A 14,201-nucleotide genomic window follows, 5' to 3' on the forward strand; every position below is an offset into this window, starting at 1 on the left:
TTTTTTTTTTTTTTTTTTTTTTTTTTTTTTTTACTGACCGGTAACGGGATCGCAACCCTCGGTGTCGTGCCCGTACTGGGGACCGGCAACGGGATCGCAACCCTCAGTGTTGCGCCTGCACCACGCTCAGCCAGTGAGCGGGAACCGGTCTCCACATGGGATCCGAACCCTCGGCGGGAGCGCCACCACGCTCCCAAGTGGCACACTCTCCAGTGCGCCACCGGGCTGGCCCAGGAGCTTGTAGTTTAATTTCCATGTATTTGTATAGAGTCCTGAGTTTCACTTGTTATTAATATCTCAATTTAATCTGTTGTTGTCTGAAAAGATATTCGAGATGATTTCAGTCTTTTCAAAGTTATTGAGACTTGCTCTGTGAACTAGCATGTAGTCTATCTTACATAATGTTCCAGGTGCTGATGAGAAGAATGTATACTCTGTAATTGATGGATAAAATGTTCTGTAGATATCTGCCAGGTCCAATTGGTCTAAAGTGTAGTTTAAATCTTGTGTTTCTCCATTAATTTGTTGCCTAGATGATCTGTCTAATGAGAGATGGGTGTTCAGTTTCCCCACTTTGATTGTATTGGGGTCTTTCTCTTTCTTTAGGTCCAACAGTGTTTGCTTAACATATCTGGGTGCTCCATTGTTGGGTGCATATATGTTTATGATTGTTATGTCTTACTTGACAGAATCCTTTCTCATTATATAATGGCCTTCTTTGTTTCTTTATGGTTTTTGGTTTAACATCTACTTTATCTGATAAAAGAATAGCTCTTTCTCCTAGTTTTTGGTATCTATTTGTATGGTATATCTTTTTCTATCCCTTCAGTATTAGTCTGTGTGAGTCTTTACAGGTGAAGTGAGTCTCTTGAAGACAGCATATACTTGGCTCCAGCTATTTAATCCAATCTGTCAGTTTGTGTCTTTTGAATGGGGAGTTTGATCCATTTACATTTAGGGAGGTTATTGAGAGGTATTTTCTTACTCCTGGCATTTTGTCAATTTCTGTTTAGATGTTTTAAGTATCTTTTTTTCCCCTTCTTCCCCTTTTATTGTTCATCTTCAAAATTTGTTGGTTTTTGGAGGGGTAGTAAGATTTAGTTTCCTTTATCTTTATCACTTGCATTTGTGTTTTACAAGTGGGTTTTGTTGTTTCTTGTGTATTCATAGTAGTGATTATTGTTTTTCAAATTGCAGATGCAGGACTTCCTTGAGAATATCTTGCAGGGCTGGTCATATGGTGATGAACTCCCACAGTTTCTGTTTGTCTGGAAAATATACTATTTCTCCCTCATTTCTGAAGGATACTCTTGCTTGGTATTGTATTCTTTGCTGGTAGTATTTCTCTTTTATTATTTTGCTTGTGTCATCCCATTTTCTTCTAGCCTGTAGAGTTTCAGTTGTGAAGTCTGCTGTAAGTTTGATGGGGGCATTCTTATAAGTGACTTGATGCTTTTCTCTCGCAGCTTTTAGGATTCTTTCTTTGTCTTTGAGCTTTGTCATTTTGTGGCAGCAGTAGCAGGTACATGGGTTTTCTGCCTGCCTGGGAGGGGTTTCTGTGTCTATTGAGATAATCATATGGTTTTTGTCCTTGATTTTGTTGATGTGGTGCTGTATTTTGTCTACTAATATTTTGTTGAGGAGTTTTGAATCTGTGTTCAACAAGGATATTGGCTGTAGTTTTCTTTTTTGTTGTATTTTTGTCTGGTCTTGGTATCGGGTGATACTAGCCTCATAGAATGGGTTTGGGAAAAAGGCCTCTGTTTCAATTTTTTGGAATGGTTTGAAAAAGATAGACATTAATTGTTCTTTAATGCTTTAGTAGAATTCAGCAGTGAAGCCATCCAGTGCTGGGCTTTTCTTTGTTGAGAGATTGCTAATTACTGCTTTAATCTTGTTGCTAGTTATTGGTCTGCTCAAGTCTTCTGTTTCTTCTTGCTTCAGTCTTGGTACTTCGTGTGGATCCAGAAATTTATCCATTTGTTCCAGGTTTTCAAATTTGTTTGCATGTATTTGTTTATAATAGTCAGTAATGATTATTTTTATTTCTGTGGTATCAGTTGTAATATCTCCTTTTTCATTTCTGATTTTTGTTACCTGGATCTTCTCTCTTCTTTCTCTTCTTTCTTTTCAGTTAGCCTAGATAACACTTTGTATATTTTGTTTATCTTCTCAAAGAGCCAACTTTTTGTTTCATTGATCTTTTGTACTGTTGTTTTGATCTCACTTTCATTTAGTTCTGCTCTGATCTTAATTATTTCTTTTCATCTACTAATTTTGGGATTAGATTGTTCTCGTTTTTCTAGTTTTGTGAGGGGTAACTTCAGGTTGTTTATTTGAAGTCTGTCTATTTTTTGATGCAAGCATTTATTGCAATAAGTTTCCCTCTTAGTACTGCTTTTGCTGTACTCCACAAGTTTTGGTAGGATGTGTCTTTGTTTTCATTAGTTTCAAAAAAATTTTATATTTCCTTTTTGATTTTTTCTTGGACCCATAGGTCATTCAGAAGCATTAATTTTTGAGTATTTGTATAATTTGCAACATTTTACTTGTTACTGATTTCTAGTTTTAATCTGTTGTAGTCCGAAAACATACCTGAAATTATTTCAATTTTTTAAAACATTTGTTGAGCCTTGATTTGTGTCCTATCATATGGTCTATCCTGGAGAATGTTTCATGTGCTGATGAGGAGAATGTAGATTCTGTAACTGTTGTATGAAATGTTCTGTAATTGTCTGCTGGATCCAATTGGCAAAGTGTATTTTAAATCCTGTGTTTCTCCACTAACTTGTTGTCTTTGATGATCTGTCCAGTGTTGAGAGAGGGGTGTTAAAGTACCCCACTATTTTTCGATTGGGGTTGATCGCTATCTTTAGGTCTCATAGTGTTTGCTTTATATATCAGGGTGCTCCAAGTTGGGGTGTGTATATATTTATGATTGTTATATACTCTCGCTGGATAGGTCCCTTTATCATTAGATAATGACAATGTTTTTCTCTTCTTATATTTTTTGGTTTAAAGTCTATTTCATCTGATATAAGAATAGCTATGCCTGTTTGTTTTTGGTTTCCATTTGTGTGGTATATCTTTTTCTATCCCTTTAGTATAAGTCTGTGTGAGTCTTTACAAGTGAGGTGAGTTTGTTGTAGACAGTGTATAGTTGGGTTTGTTTTTTTAATCCATTGAGCCAGTCTATGTCTTGAGTCAGTTACTCATCCATTAATTTTGGGTGGTTATTGAAAGGTATTATCTTCTGGCATTTTACTGATTTTCGCATGGTTGTTTTAAATGTCTTTTGTTCCTCTCTTTCCCTTTTATTGTTTATCTTTGGTGCATGTTGGATATTTACAATGGTAAGACAGTTTCTTTCTCTTTCTCATTTTCATACCTGCTATACCAGTGGGTTTTGCTGTTTCTCATATATTAATGGTCGTGATTATTGTTTTTTGGATTCCAGGTGCAGGACTCCCTTGATGATTTCTTGCAGGGCTTGTAGTATAGTGGTGAACTCCTGCAATTTTTGTTGGTCTATGCAATATACTTTTTCTTCTTCATTTCTGAAAGATACTAGTATTTTTGTCTGGCTTGTTGTTTTCCTTTTTGTGCTTTGGATATGTCATCCCATTGTCTCCTGGCCTATAGGGTTTCTGCTGAGAAATCTGCTGTTGGTCCAATGGGGTTTCTCTTGTAGGTGACTTGATGCATTTCTCTATCTCTTTTTAGGGTTATTGCTTTGCCATTGACTTTTGACAGTTTGACTACAATGTGTCTCTGAGATGATCTTTTTGGATTAAATCTGTTTGGTGATCTTTGAGCCTCTTGTTTCTGGAAGTCTGCATCTTTCCCAATACCTGAGAAATTTTCTATTATTTCATTAAATAGGTTTTCAGTGCTTTTTCTTTTCTCCTCCTCTTCATGAACAACCATGATTGAGATTTTTATGTTCTTAAAGTTGTCTGATAGCTCACATAGATTTTCTTCATTTTTAAAAATTCTTCTTTCTTTTTTTGCCCAACTGGGTTATTTCAAAAAGACTGTGTTCACAATCAAAAATTCTTTCTTCTGCTCACTGTGGTCTGCAGCTTAAGCACTCCATTGTATTTGTTGTTTCATAGAAAGAATCTTTCTCTTCCAGGAATTCTGCTCCAGTACATTCTTTATTAATATATCAATCTCTTTGTGAATTTCCTCTTTCATATCCTGGATTGTTCTCATTTTGTTGTGTAGCCTGACTCTTTTTGTATCTCATTGAATTTCCTTAAGATTGTTGGTTGGAATTCATTTTCAGTCATTTTAAAGGTTTTTTGCTGTTAGGGGTCTGGTACTTGAGAATTATTATATTCCTTTGGTGGTGTCATATTTTCTTTTCTTTTTTTTTTTAACATCTAGTATCCATACATTGTTGTCTGGTCATCTGGTGGAGCAGTTGCTTCTTCTATTTCTCTGGAGTGGTTTTTGAGGAGAAAGACTCCCTCCTTTAGATGTGTTTTATATTGGCCATTGGACAGGGTGTTTTAGTTTTGATTCCAGGTAGACACAGTAGTGTAGTCTCCATGGGTTACCTCAGCCATATTCAATGTTGGAGTTGTCTTTGAGTGCTTCTCTAGCCTCAGTACTGGGGCACTCAGTGGTTTCTTGCTGAACTGAGTGACACTGTGTTGGGTTGTTGAGGATGTGGGCGAGATCTTGAGTTCTTGGGAGAAGTGCCTGGGTGCCCTGTTGCTCCTTGGCTGAGGTGGGTTACCCTGGGCATTCTTGTTGGCATCCCAGCTAGAGTCCTGTGACACTGATAGGTGTATTGGGGTGCACTGGAACTCTCAGCTTGAATGGATGACCCTGGGAAGCGTTTCTCTTTCCTCTGTCCTGCAGGCAGAGGATCCTCTTGGGACCTTGCTTTCCCTTGTTAGGTGATGGGTTGGTGGTGGTTTGCTATTTTCTTCTGTGCTCTATTTGGCTATCCTGAGTTTCTGCACTCACTGGCAGCTCTGAATGTGTCCCTGCCCAGGTTAATGTTATTGCTTGGACTGTGCAGGTAGTTCCCACTCTGGTTGTGCAACCATGTGGGCAGTATAATTTCCCCTGTTGGTTGGGCCACTGGGTTGCAGGGCTACACACACTTCTTTCTGGTGGCTCTATATGTGTCCCTTCTTGGGTCAATACAGGTACATGATCTCTGCAAGTAGTTCCTACCTCTGGGTACATGGGCTGTGTTCACTCACCTTTTTTCCCTCCTGCCTGGTAAATCACAGGAACACCTGCATCCAGGCAAGGTAGAGCTGGTGGCACCCTGGCTGGGAATTAGCAGGGAGTGGAATGGACAGTGTGTGGCGAGCCACAGCACTCTGGGGCTGGATGATGCTGGTTGCGGTTGGCAGCAGTGGTGACAGGTATAAGAGTGGCTGTGGCAGTGACTCGGTGAGTTCTTTTTCATTTAGAAATTTTTCAGTTAAATATTATTTGGTATGTTCCTGTTTAAATACAATTTTGCTTAATAGCTTATATATGAATTACTTTTTTGCCAGTAGAGGGCACTTTTGGATAATGTAATATTACTAGTCTCCAATTATTATGTAAAGGCCTTTTAGCAATATATGATTTTTTTGCCAACACAAAATTACAGCTATTTAATGGGTAGTTTCTGGTTGTTTTTTTGTGTGTAATTTTAATAATCCATATGTTGATATTCTATAGAAATAGTGCCAAGCTCATTTTGGACACAATCATGGTAGTAAGTGATAGAAATATTTAATATTTACACTTTACAGTATTTTGTTAGCAAAATTTTGTATCTCAAACATTTCACTCATGTACATAACCAAGTACTCTTCAAAATATTACTTTACACTAATACTTCATTTTATTTGCATAACAGTTTAGTAGGTTATAATCTCCCTTTAAATAAGGGTCTTTTCTCCCCCAATCATCCAGCCTAACATTATCTAATAGGAGAGTGGCATCTATTTAAACAGGAACTAATTAATAAGCAGTTAGGCCAACTAATTTAAGGTGCACAAAATTAAAGATTATACTTAAAACCTTTAAAAAAATGCTAAGTACTTTTTATTCTATGAAAGGTGGGGGATCAGGAAAATAAATGAGATTTGATTAAGTCCCTGTCTTTAAATTGATATAATTTATTTGGAGAAACTGATGTGTAACAATTGCAACTTAGGACCAAAAGAAAAAGTGACTCATTTTAATGGAATGTTTCTCTTTCATGATGCATTCTTTCAAGTGAGATAAGACATTTTAAACAGACTGAATTTATTTAAACTATAGTTATATCTAAAATAAAGTGTTAAGATAAACATGATCAAATAATAATGCATGATACAGGCAACTAAGTGCTATGGGCAACTAAGGGAACAAATATTAACATTATCTAGAATTATCATGGAAGTCATAGCAATTGAGAAAGGAACTGAGATGCCCCTTGAAATCTGAGCAGTATCTGCATAGGATTTAAAAGAACTTTCTAACCAGTTAGAACATAATAAATAAAGACATGAAGATTACTTGTACATAGTACCATAAGTACTATCTGACTTAGAACACAAGATGTGTGCTTCTGAAGAAATACTTATAGTAGGGTTGATGAAATGTCTTTCTTAGGCTGGCTATCAATGAAAATACAGCCTAAAGCAAAGAAAATTCCTAGTTCAGGTTTCCCATGGATGAGCTTTAAAAGAATTATCTTAATCCTGAAAAAAGTATTCCTTCAGAGTATATTCCTTGAAAGCCTGTTTTAAAAGACTTTTAAAACTGAGACCCTTTGCATAAAGCAATACTTCCCTAGTTTTTGTTATCCCCCTTGCTATTACATTAGCCTTGTATTATATTAACCTTGTGTTAGGTTAATGGTTTTTATAGAAGTGGTGTTCTGTAGTCAAATAAGCTTTAGAAAAGCTGCATTAATGTTAAGTTTTTTAAAAAGCTATATGAGTGAGTTTGCAGAGCCTTAAAACACACGAATTGTGAATCTTCAAGAGAAATTTTATCTGACATCAGAACTCAGAATCCTCCCTCCTTTGTCCCCCGTTTTGTAGCAGTGATAAGGATTAGAGTTTCTTGCATTAAACAGAAATTGAGGATTTAAAGCACTGACATACATATTTGAAAAATATGTGTATTGGGACAAGTCTCTAATAGGAAAATAGAGTTAATAAAATATATAACATCAAGATTATTATAAACCAGCCTTCCTTGCCTCTACCTACCTTGCTAGTGGCTAGGAAAAAAAAGAGAAATACATCTATAAATGTATAGGAAATTTTTTCTAAGCACCTGGAACAGACTATATGCTGAATAAACTTCTTTGAGTGTGAATTTTCTCTAAAACTCAAATCTATCATAAACAAATGATAAAAACCAAGGATGAAAATTTTTATTATTTTAGCAAGGATTTAAAAGAATATTGCCCCTTATTTCACCACAATCTCAGGGAGAATTTTTCAACATTTTTAGAGAACGTCATAGACAGCCTTCAAGAAAACACTTTCAAGGACAGTGTTAAGAGTGTACCCTTAGAAGCATAAATTTCCTCATTTCCCTAGGTGATGGTTTACCAATAGCACCAGTTCATCCTGGTAGAGGTGTACCATGTAGTTGATTGACCATGTTTCATGGTGGAAGAAAACAGCTTACTTAAAAAAGTCCATCTGTAAAAGAAAGCTTGGTGAAGAATCATTTGCTCCTAAAAAGTGTTAGTCAACTCCCTTTTCTGGAGTCAACAGTGATAACCAAACAAAAAATACTTGACTCAAAGACTTGTTAAAGGGGAAGTCCAGTGAATTCTATGTAAGTGATCATATTATTCTATACAGCTATCTCCACCAGTGAGGATGAAACTCCATATGGGTTGGAAATAGTATAAGGAGCAGGAAGGCGTTACCACCGCACGTTGAGGCTGTCACCTGAGCATCTTGTGTTGATCAAATAAAGCCAGTCAGCTCGTAATGAGGCTGTGAAAGAGTATGAAGGATGCGAGTTCAGCAAAATGCAAACTGGCAGCTGTTTTAGAATTCTGGCCTGCCTGGAATAGTGTTTCCATCTCCCTTTACAAGTAAATGAAGACTGTTTACAGACCTTTCTAAACAGGGTCTGGTATACTCAAAGTTTTCATTTAAAAGACAAGAATTTATCATAGAATGTAAAATAGTACTCCTGCTCTTATATAGTTTTAGGGCCATGGTCTCATGTGATTCTTGGTAATAAGCTATTAAAGATTATATATTTAGTGAATGTGGGAGATCAAATAGTGGTGCAGTATTAAAACTCTTGTCTTAAAAATCCTGTTGGGATTTATTAAGTGAATCTGATAGTGTTAATTCATAGGCTGATATATTTATTATCAAAGGAGAAATGTTATTCAAAGTAAGCAATTTGTTTATAATACCATATGAAAATATTTTTATATACAGATACTATGTCAAAATTAAATATATACATTCCATTAATTAAAAAGACAACATATATTATTCTCTTAAACATACACTTCCCAAATTGCAAACTCATTTAGACAAGTTTTATTATACATAAATGAAAAAAGTAACTTCATACTAAAGTTTAGCATCTGTAGACTAGGTGAATTTCTATTTTTTTGAAATTGCTCTTTATTTTTATTTTAAAACATTTATTATACCATTTATTGAAGGCACTATGTTATATCTTTATGTTTAATTACATCTCTTGATATCTCAAGTATCTTTTTATGCTGTTGCTTCTTTAAGGAATATGACTCTTGTTCTCGCAGGCATTCTTCATATGTTACTCTTAACCCTAAAATATCTTCAACACCGAAGATGACAATTTCCACTTTTGATACAGTATGCTGATGTACAGCCATAAAATTATTTTGATAACAAAGTAATGTTAATTTTGAATCCTTATAACCTTTACATACTTCATAGATTTATGTCTTCTCCTGAAATATTTAAATCGGTTTAAAAAGTATTATTGCAACTGGTACCTGATGTAGACTGTCTTACAAATAGCACAGAATTAATACCAATTGATACACATTCACATACATACAAAATAGTTTGTTGACTGTAGCAGTAAATTTCCATTGTTAATGTCCATTTTCTAGTACTACAATATGGATCAAATCCATTTTTACCAGGAGGCATACAGTAACTTACAGAGGCATTCTACTCCGAAAAATTGCAAAAGTGATAGATTCTTGGAGAATGCAAATAAAGTTCATATGTTTCTATATTGCCACTTCATATTTTTCAGTGTTATTTAGCACCCCTCAATATTTTATTCCAACAAGTTTTTATCTTTTGTAGCAGTCTTCTTAAGAAACACCGGTCATTCTGTTTTTTCTGATCCTTTAAAAATTTATTCTCTTCCTAGAAAAACAGATTTTGAAAATTTTAATTTCATATTTTAATAAAAATATACATTTAAAAATATTCCATTTTTCATTTCCATCATGTTGTTATACTGAAAATTTGATATAATAAAAAGGGGAACCTTGCATGACATTTTAAAATTGTAATTTCTAATTGTGATCATTGGCATGGAGGAAGTAGGACATGCAGGTGTGGCTTATGATTTAGCATTCACTGAACAACTACATCAGCTGGCTGCCATTTTCACACTGCCACAGTGGACATCATCTGTTTAAACTTTCATGAGAAAGGTGTTTGTAGATTACTCAACTGAGTTTTTTAATACGGAAAAAATGTATTTTTAGTGGAAGGAATAATTAACACTGAAAATATTCATATTATTTTGGCAAAGATTAATAAGGATATACCTGACTGAGCTTGTGCCCTAGGGTCCATCCCAACAATCTGGCCCTCATCAGAGTATGGCAGAAGCCTGCCTCATAGCTAGTTTTTAGCACCTGACAAGAATCTTAAAAAGGGGTTTTACCTCTGTAAAAGAGCTACAGATAAGGGAGTAGCTCTTCATAGATTCAGTTATATTCCTCTGAGCCCTGTGACCTGGGGGAGTGAGATTAGAACAGGCTAGAGTAATTCCTCACTTAGGTAACAACCAGTTATTCGGTATTTTATAGGTCAGGTATTGTGCTCAGAACTTTACACAACTTATTTCATTTTATCTGCTTAGTAACGCTGTAAAGTTGATTTTACCTCATTTCACAGATGAGGAAACTGAGACACCAAAAAGATAAATAAGCTGCCAAGGTCACGTGTCACAGAAGTATAATGACTGAATCTTGAGCTCATCTGTCCTATTTTTAGTTTAGTCACAAATCTGAATCTCTTTTACTTATATTTTGAGTAACACTAGCACATACCTTTTAAATACTACACTTCAAAAATTAAACAATGGATTTTGGACAAATATGAAGAAAACATTTCCATATTCTTTTTAATGAGGGTCCCAGGACATTTTTAAAAAATACAAATTGAAGTTTACTTGACTAAGCAGATGTGAAGCACATAGATTTGAAAATTTCATACTTTTCCTCAGAGACCAAAATGAGCACTTATTAAAATGACAAAAACAAAGAATCCTGGTTTTTACCTCTGTAATCCTGCAGACACAGATGCTATCATTCTTTTCTAAACTTTCTCTCCAAATTATTTTGGTCAGAAGCCCTCAGTCTATTGATATTACTTGTAGCTTATTTACTGATTTCATTCATTTCAAATCTTCCACTTCAGCTGAAATTCCCAGGGTTTCCTGAGTACCGGGCTGTGTAGACTCACTCTGCTTCTCTAAGAGGACTAAGGATTTTCTATGCTCCCATGTATTTACTGGTCAAATAACATTAAAATAATAATGGATATGTAAAAGAAAACACATCACTCTCATGAACCAGGTATGTTCATTTTTCCATTTCTCACCCTAGTTAATACTTATATCATTTTAAAGTTTAATTCGATTCTGATTAAGTATTTTGCCTTTTTAATTCATAAATATTTTCCATAGTGCTGTATAATTTTCTATGAAAATGTCTAATAATATGTATAAATATAACATATAAATGCTAACATACTATCATATATTATGTATACTGTACATGCATACTAATAGAATAGGTATAAGATCGGTCCTTACTGTTTAATTTTCATTTCTTTACAAACTAATGAGGATGGCTTTTTTCCTTCATGTGCTTGTTTTCTAGTTTATTGTCTCCTATATGAATTGTTTGTTCATGTCTTTTGCCTATTACCTACTGATATTTTAGTGTTGTTGCTTTTTAAGAAATTAATCTTCTGACATTTGCCCTCACTTCTTCTATTGTAAAATAGTGTTTCTTAAAAAAATGCAGTTTAGGGGCCGGCCCGGGGGCGCACTGCGCTAGTGCGCCGCTTGGGAAGCGCGGCAGCGCTCCTGCCGAGGGTTCGGATCCCACATGCAGACCGGTTCCCACTCACTGGCTGAGCGAGGCACGGGGGCAACACCAAGGGTTGCAATCCCGTTGCTGGTCCCAGTCCGGTACGGGGGCAACACTGAGGGTTGCGATCCGTTGCCAGAAACGGAAAAAAAAAAAAAAAAAAAAAAAAAAAAAAAAATGCAGTTTAAAGGGATCCAATTTTTAAGGGGTACCTCCCTTTTCCTTTCATTAACATTATAATGAAAAATTTAAAAACAATTCAAAGAAAAACATTAAGGAATTAGGTTAAGTAAAAAGCTGATGAATTATAAAGAAAATTATACAGTTACTCACCAAATTCTTTGTTGGTTGGGCTTCACCTAGGGAAGGTGGTTTTCGTCCTTTATCCTTAAAAACAAAGTCACATTTACAATATTGAATTTTAAGCCTTTATTGCTTCTCTGGTTGTAACTGCTAATTTTTATATTACTTTCAGTTCATCTAATCTATTTGAGAATCTTCTTTAAATTCCTTATTGTTAGGACAACAGAATACTAATTTCATTTAGAAATAGAGGAAGAAGTAAGAAATGGCTAAGAAGAGAGGTTAATCTTCTGAGAACCCTCTGTCCATAATTTTGCAGGTATGCCCAGCACTAACACAGAAGGGTACAATAACTAGATATGATAAAACTTGAATTTAAATCAATATTAATATAAAGTTAACATTAAATTGTTAAATCCTGGCTATATAGTTTATTAAGCTTCACTCATCAGAAGAAAAATGAAATAAAACAATAGTAAAAAGCTTGCAGCATGCCTGGCTCATGAAGAAAATCCAATGTAGCTGACACTCCTTAACATCTTGTCTTATTTCAGAAAGAGTAAACTGTATCAAGTTAGTTAATGTTGTAATATAATTCAATTTCAAGATTTAAATTCTTTGTGTATTTCCTTTAGAGTTATTTGATTTGGAACATGGTATTCAATGCAAAGTTCAACATATCAAAGGTACAATTGTAAATATATAGCATACCTATGACTTTTACCCCCTCCTAGGCCAAGAGGTGATATCATTCATCTGTTCTGCACTCTTTCCAGTTGAGTCTAGATTTGCAGCTTAACCTCAGCATAGTATTTCCAGAAGTCATTACTAATCAATTGGATGTGCAAGCAATATGAAACCTATCTACCACCCCTGTGTTCAACAGTACTTTGAAATAACAGTATTAGGAATTAAAAGCTGGTAGACTAGAATATAAAGTCTTTATGAATCTTGAGCTGGGCCTTGAAAGATGCATAGAAGAGGTTAGACCAGATTTACAGAAAAAAAGTAGAAATTCCCTGTAGGGGACAAACATAAGTAAGGACACAAAATTGGAAATAAGGTTGGCAAATCCAGGATACCAAGAAGAGACTGGCTTTCATCAAGTAGCTAAAGCAACAATTAATTAAGCTGTTCAAGTTATGTAATCTCTATTTTCATTACTGCCAATAGAGTGCAAAGATAATCTTAACATTTTATCTTCTTTTTTTTTTTTTTCTTCCTTTTTGTCTTTTTTACTGACCGGCAATGGGATCGCAACCCTCAGTGTTGCGACCGCACCGCGCTCAGCCAGTGAGCGGGAACCGGTCTCCACATGGGATCCGAACCCTCGACGGGAGTGCCACCGCGCTCCCAAGCGGTGCACTCTCCAGTGCGCCACCGGGCCAGCCCTTAACATTTTATCTTCTATGGGAAACTACTGGCACTCAAAAAAAAGAAAACATAATTCTTTTTTATATCATAATTTTTAAAAAAACTTTTAAAACCACAGGAAACCTTTTGACTTTGTGTAGAAGTTGGTAAAGTTCCTGAAGATGTAAATAATAATAATAATAATAATAATAATAATAAAACATCACATTAAACATTGAAAACTTTTTAGTACTAAGCAATTACGTGAATTAAGCCATTTAATTTTTTCAACATCCCTACAATGTAGATACCATATTTTTCTTCATTTGTCAGATGAAGAATCTGAAAATCTCAAGATAATGTGTCAAGAGAATGTCTTCCAAATTTTGTTTTGTTGTTTGCTAGTAGAAATGTAGGGAAAAATTAGCCCTATATGTAGCAAAGTTTTTAAAGTGAAAAAAAAAATTGTTGGACATATATATGCCCTTTAGCATATTAAGATATTTATTAAATACCTTTGATTTCCTGTTTTATCGACTAAGAGTTCTTATAAATGTGTACATATGTGTATTAAAACTATTAATAAGTTTTAGAGATAAAAATTTACCATTCCCCACCCGACTTATCACCCTAGCTTCCTTGGAAGTTATTATGGCAATAAAGTATTCATTTGCTTTTTACTTCTCTTTCCCATATTATTAATTTGCCCTAGCCAAGAGATAAGCTATTTCCAAGTTGAGACTTTCCTCTGCTCCAGTGGAGTAAGTGTATTGCAACTTTAAGTAATAATAAGCACTTGGAAATCTATGATAATGGATACAATCATCAGAGAATGACAGTATTCTAGCACAGGAGTAGTTTCTATTTTTGTTCAAATTAAACAGTCCTTAGCTTACCTTGTTGGTGCAGTTCAACAGTTTTAAGATGCCTTGTGATACTATTGATAAGTGGAGATTGAAATCCTCCTCACTGTTATTCGTTTTAAGAAATTGCTTCAACTTGCGAGCAGCACGAAATAGAAACATACCTTCCTATTACAGGAAAAAGTCAGAAGGGCTGTGATTCAAATAAAATATTAAGACATGATAAGCTTTCTTAAGGAGCCTAAAGTGAGAGCTGTATTGATAAGTAATGCCCCACCTCCTCCCCAGCTTTCTATTCAGCTAAATCACATGACTGACAAGTAGCAGGACTGAAACTGTTTAGCACCTACGTGACAGCATGAAGT

General features: G+C 35.0%; 1 protein-coding gene across 2 annotated transcripts in view; it reads right to left on the reverse strand.

Moving 5' to 3' along the window:
* Nucleotides 1–8,327: 8,327 nt before the first annotated feature.
* Nucleotides 8,328–14,201, reverse strand: part of IL7 (interleukin 7) — a 60,974-nt gene continuing 55,100 nt past the window's right edge. Inside the window, exons 3-5 of one of the 2 annotated variants that reach the window (XM_008576278.1) lie at nt 13,870–14,004; nt 11,651–11,704; nt 8,328–9,353 (exon numbers count right to left, since the gene is read on the reverse strand). In XM_008576278.1, the coding sequence (XP_008574500.1) occupies nt 9,240–9,353; nt 11,651–11,704; nt 13,870–14,004 (303 nt within the window). In that variant the 3' untranslated portion in view covers nt 8,328–9,239. The remainder of the gene's footprint in view (nt 9,354–11,650; nt 11,705–13,869; nt 14,005–14,201) is intronic. The other variant, XM_008576287.1, reaches the window with a different exon arrangement.

The sequence above is a fragment of the Galeopterus variegatus genome, unplaced genomic scaffold (assembly GCF_000696425.1).
Source record: "Galeopterus variegatus unplaced genomic scaffold, G_variegatus-3.0.2 Scaffold61, whole genome shotgun sequence".
Taxonomy (NCBI): domain Eukaryota; kingdom Metazoa; phylum Chordata; class Mammalia; order Dermoptera; family Cynocephalidae; genus Galeopterus; species Galeopterus variegatus.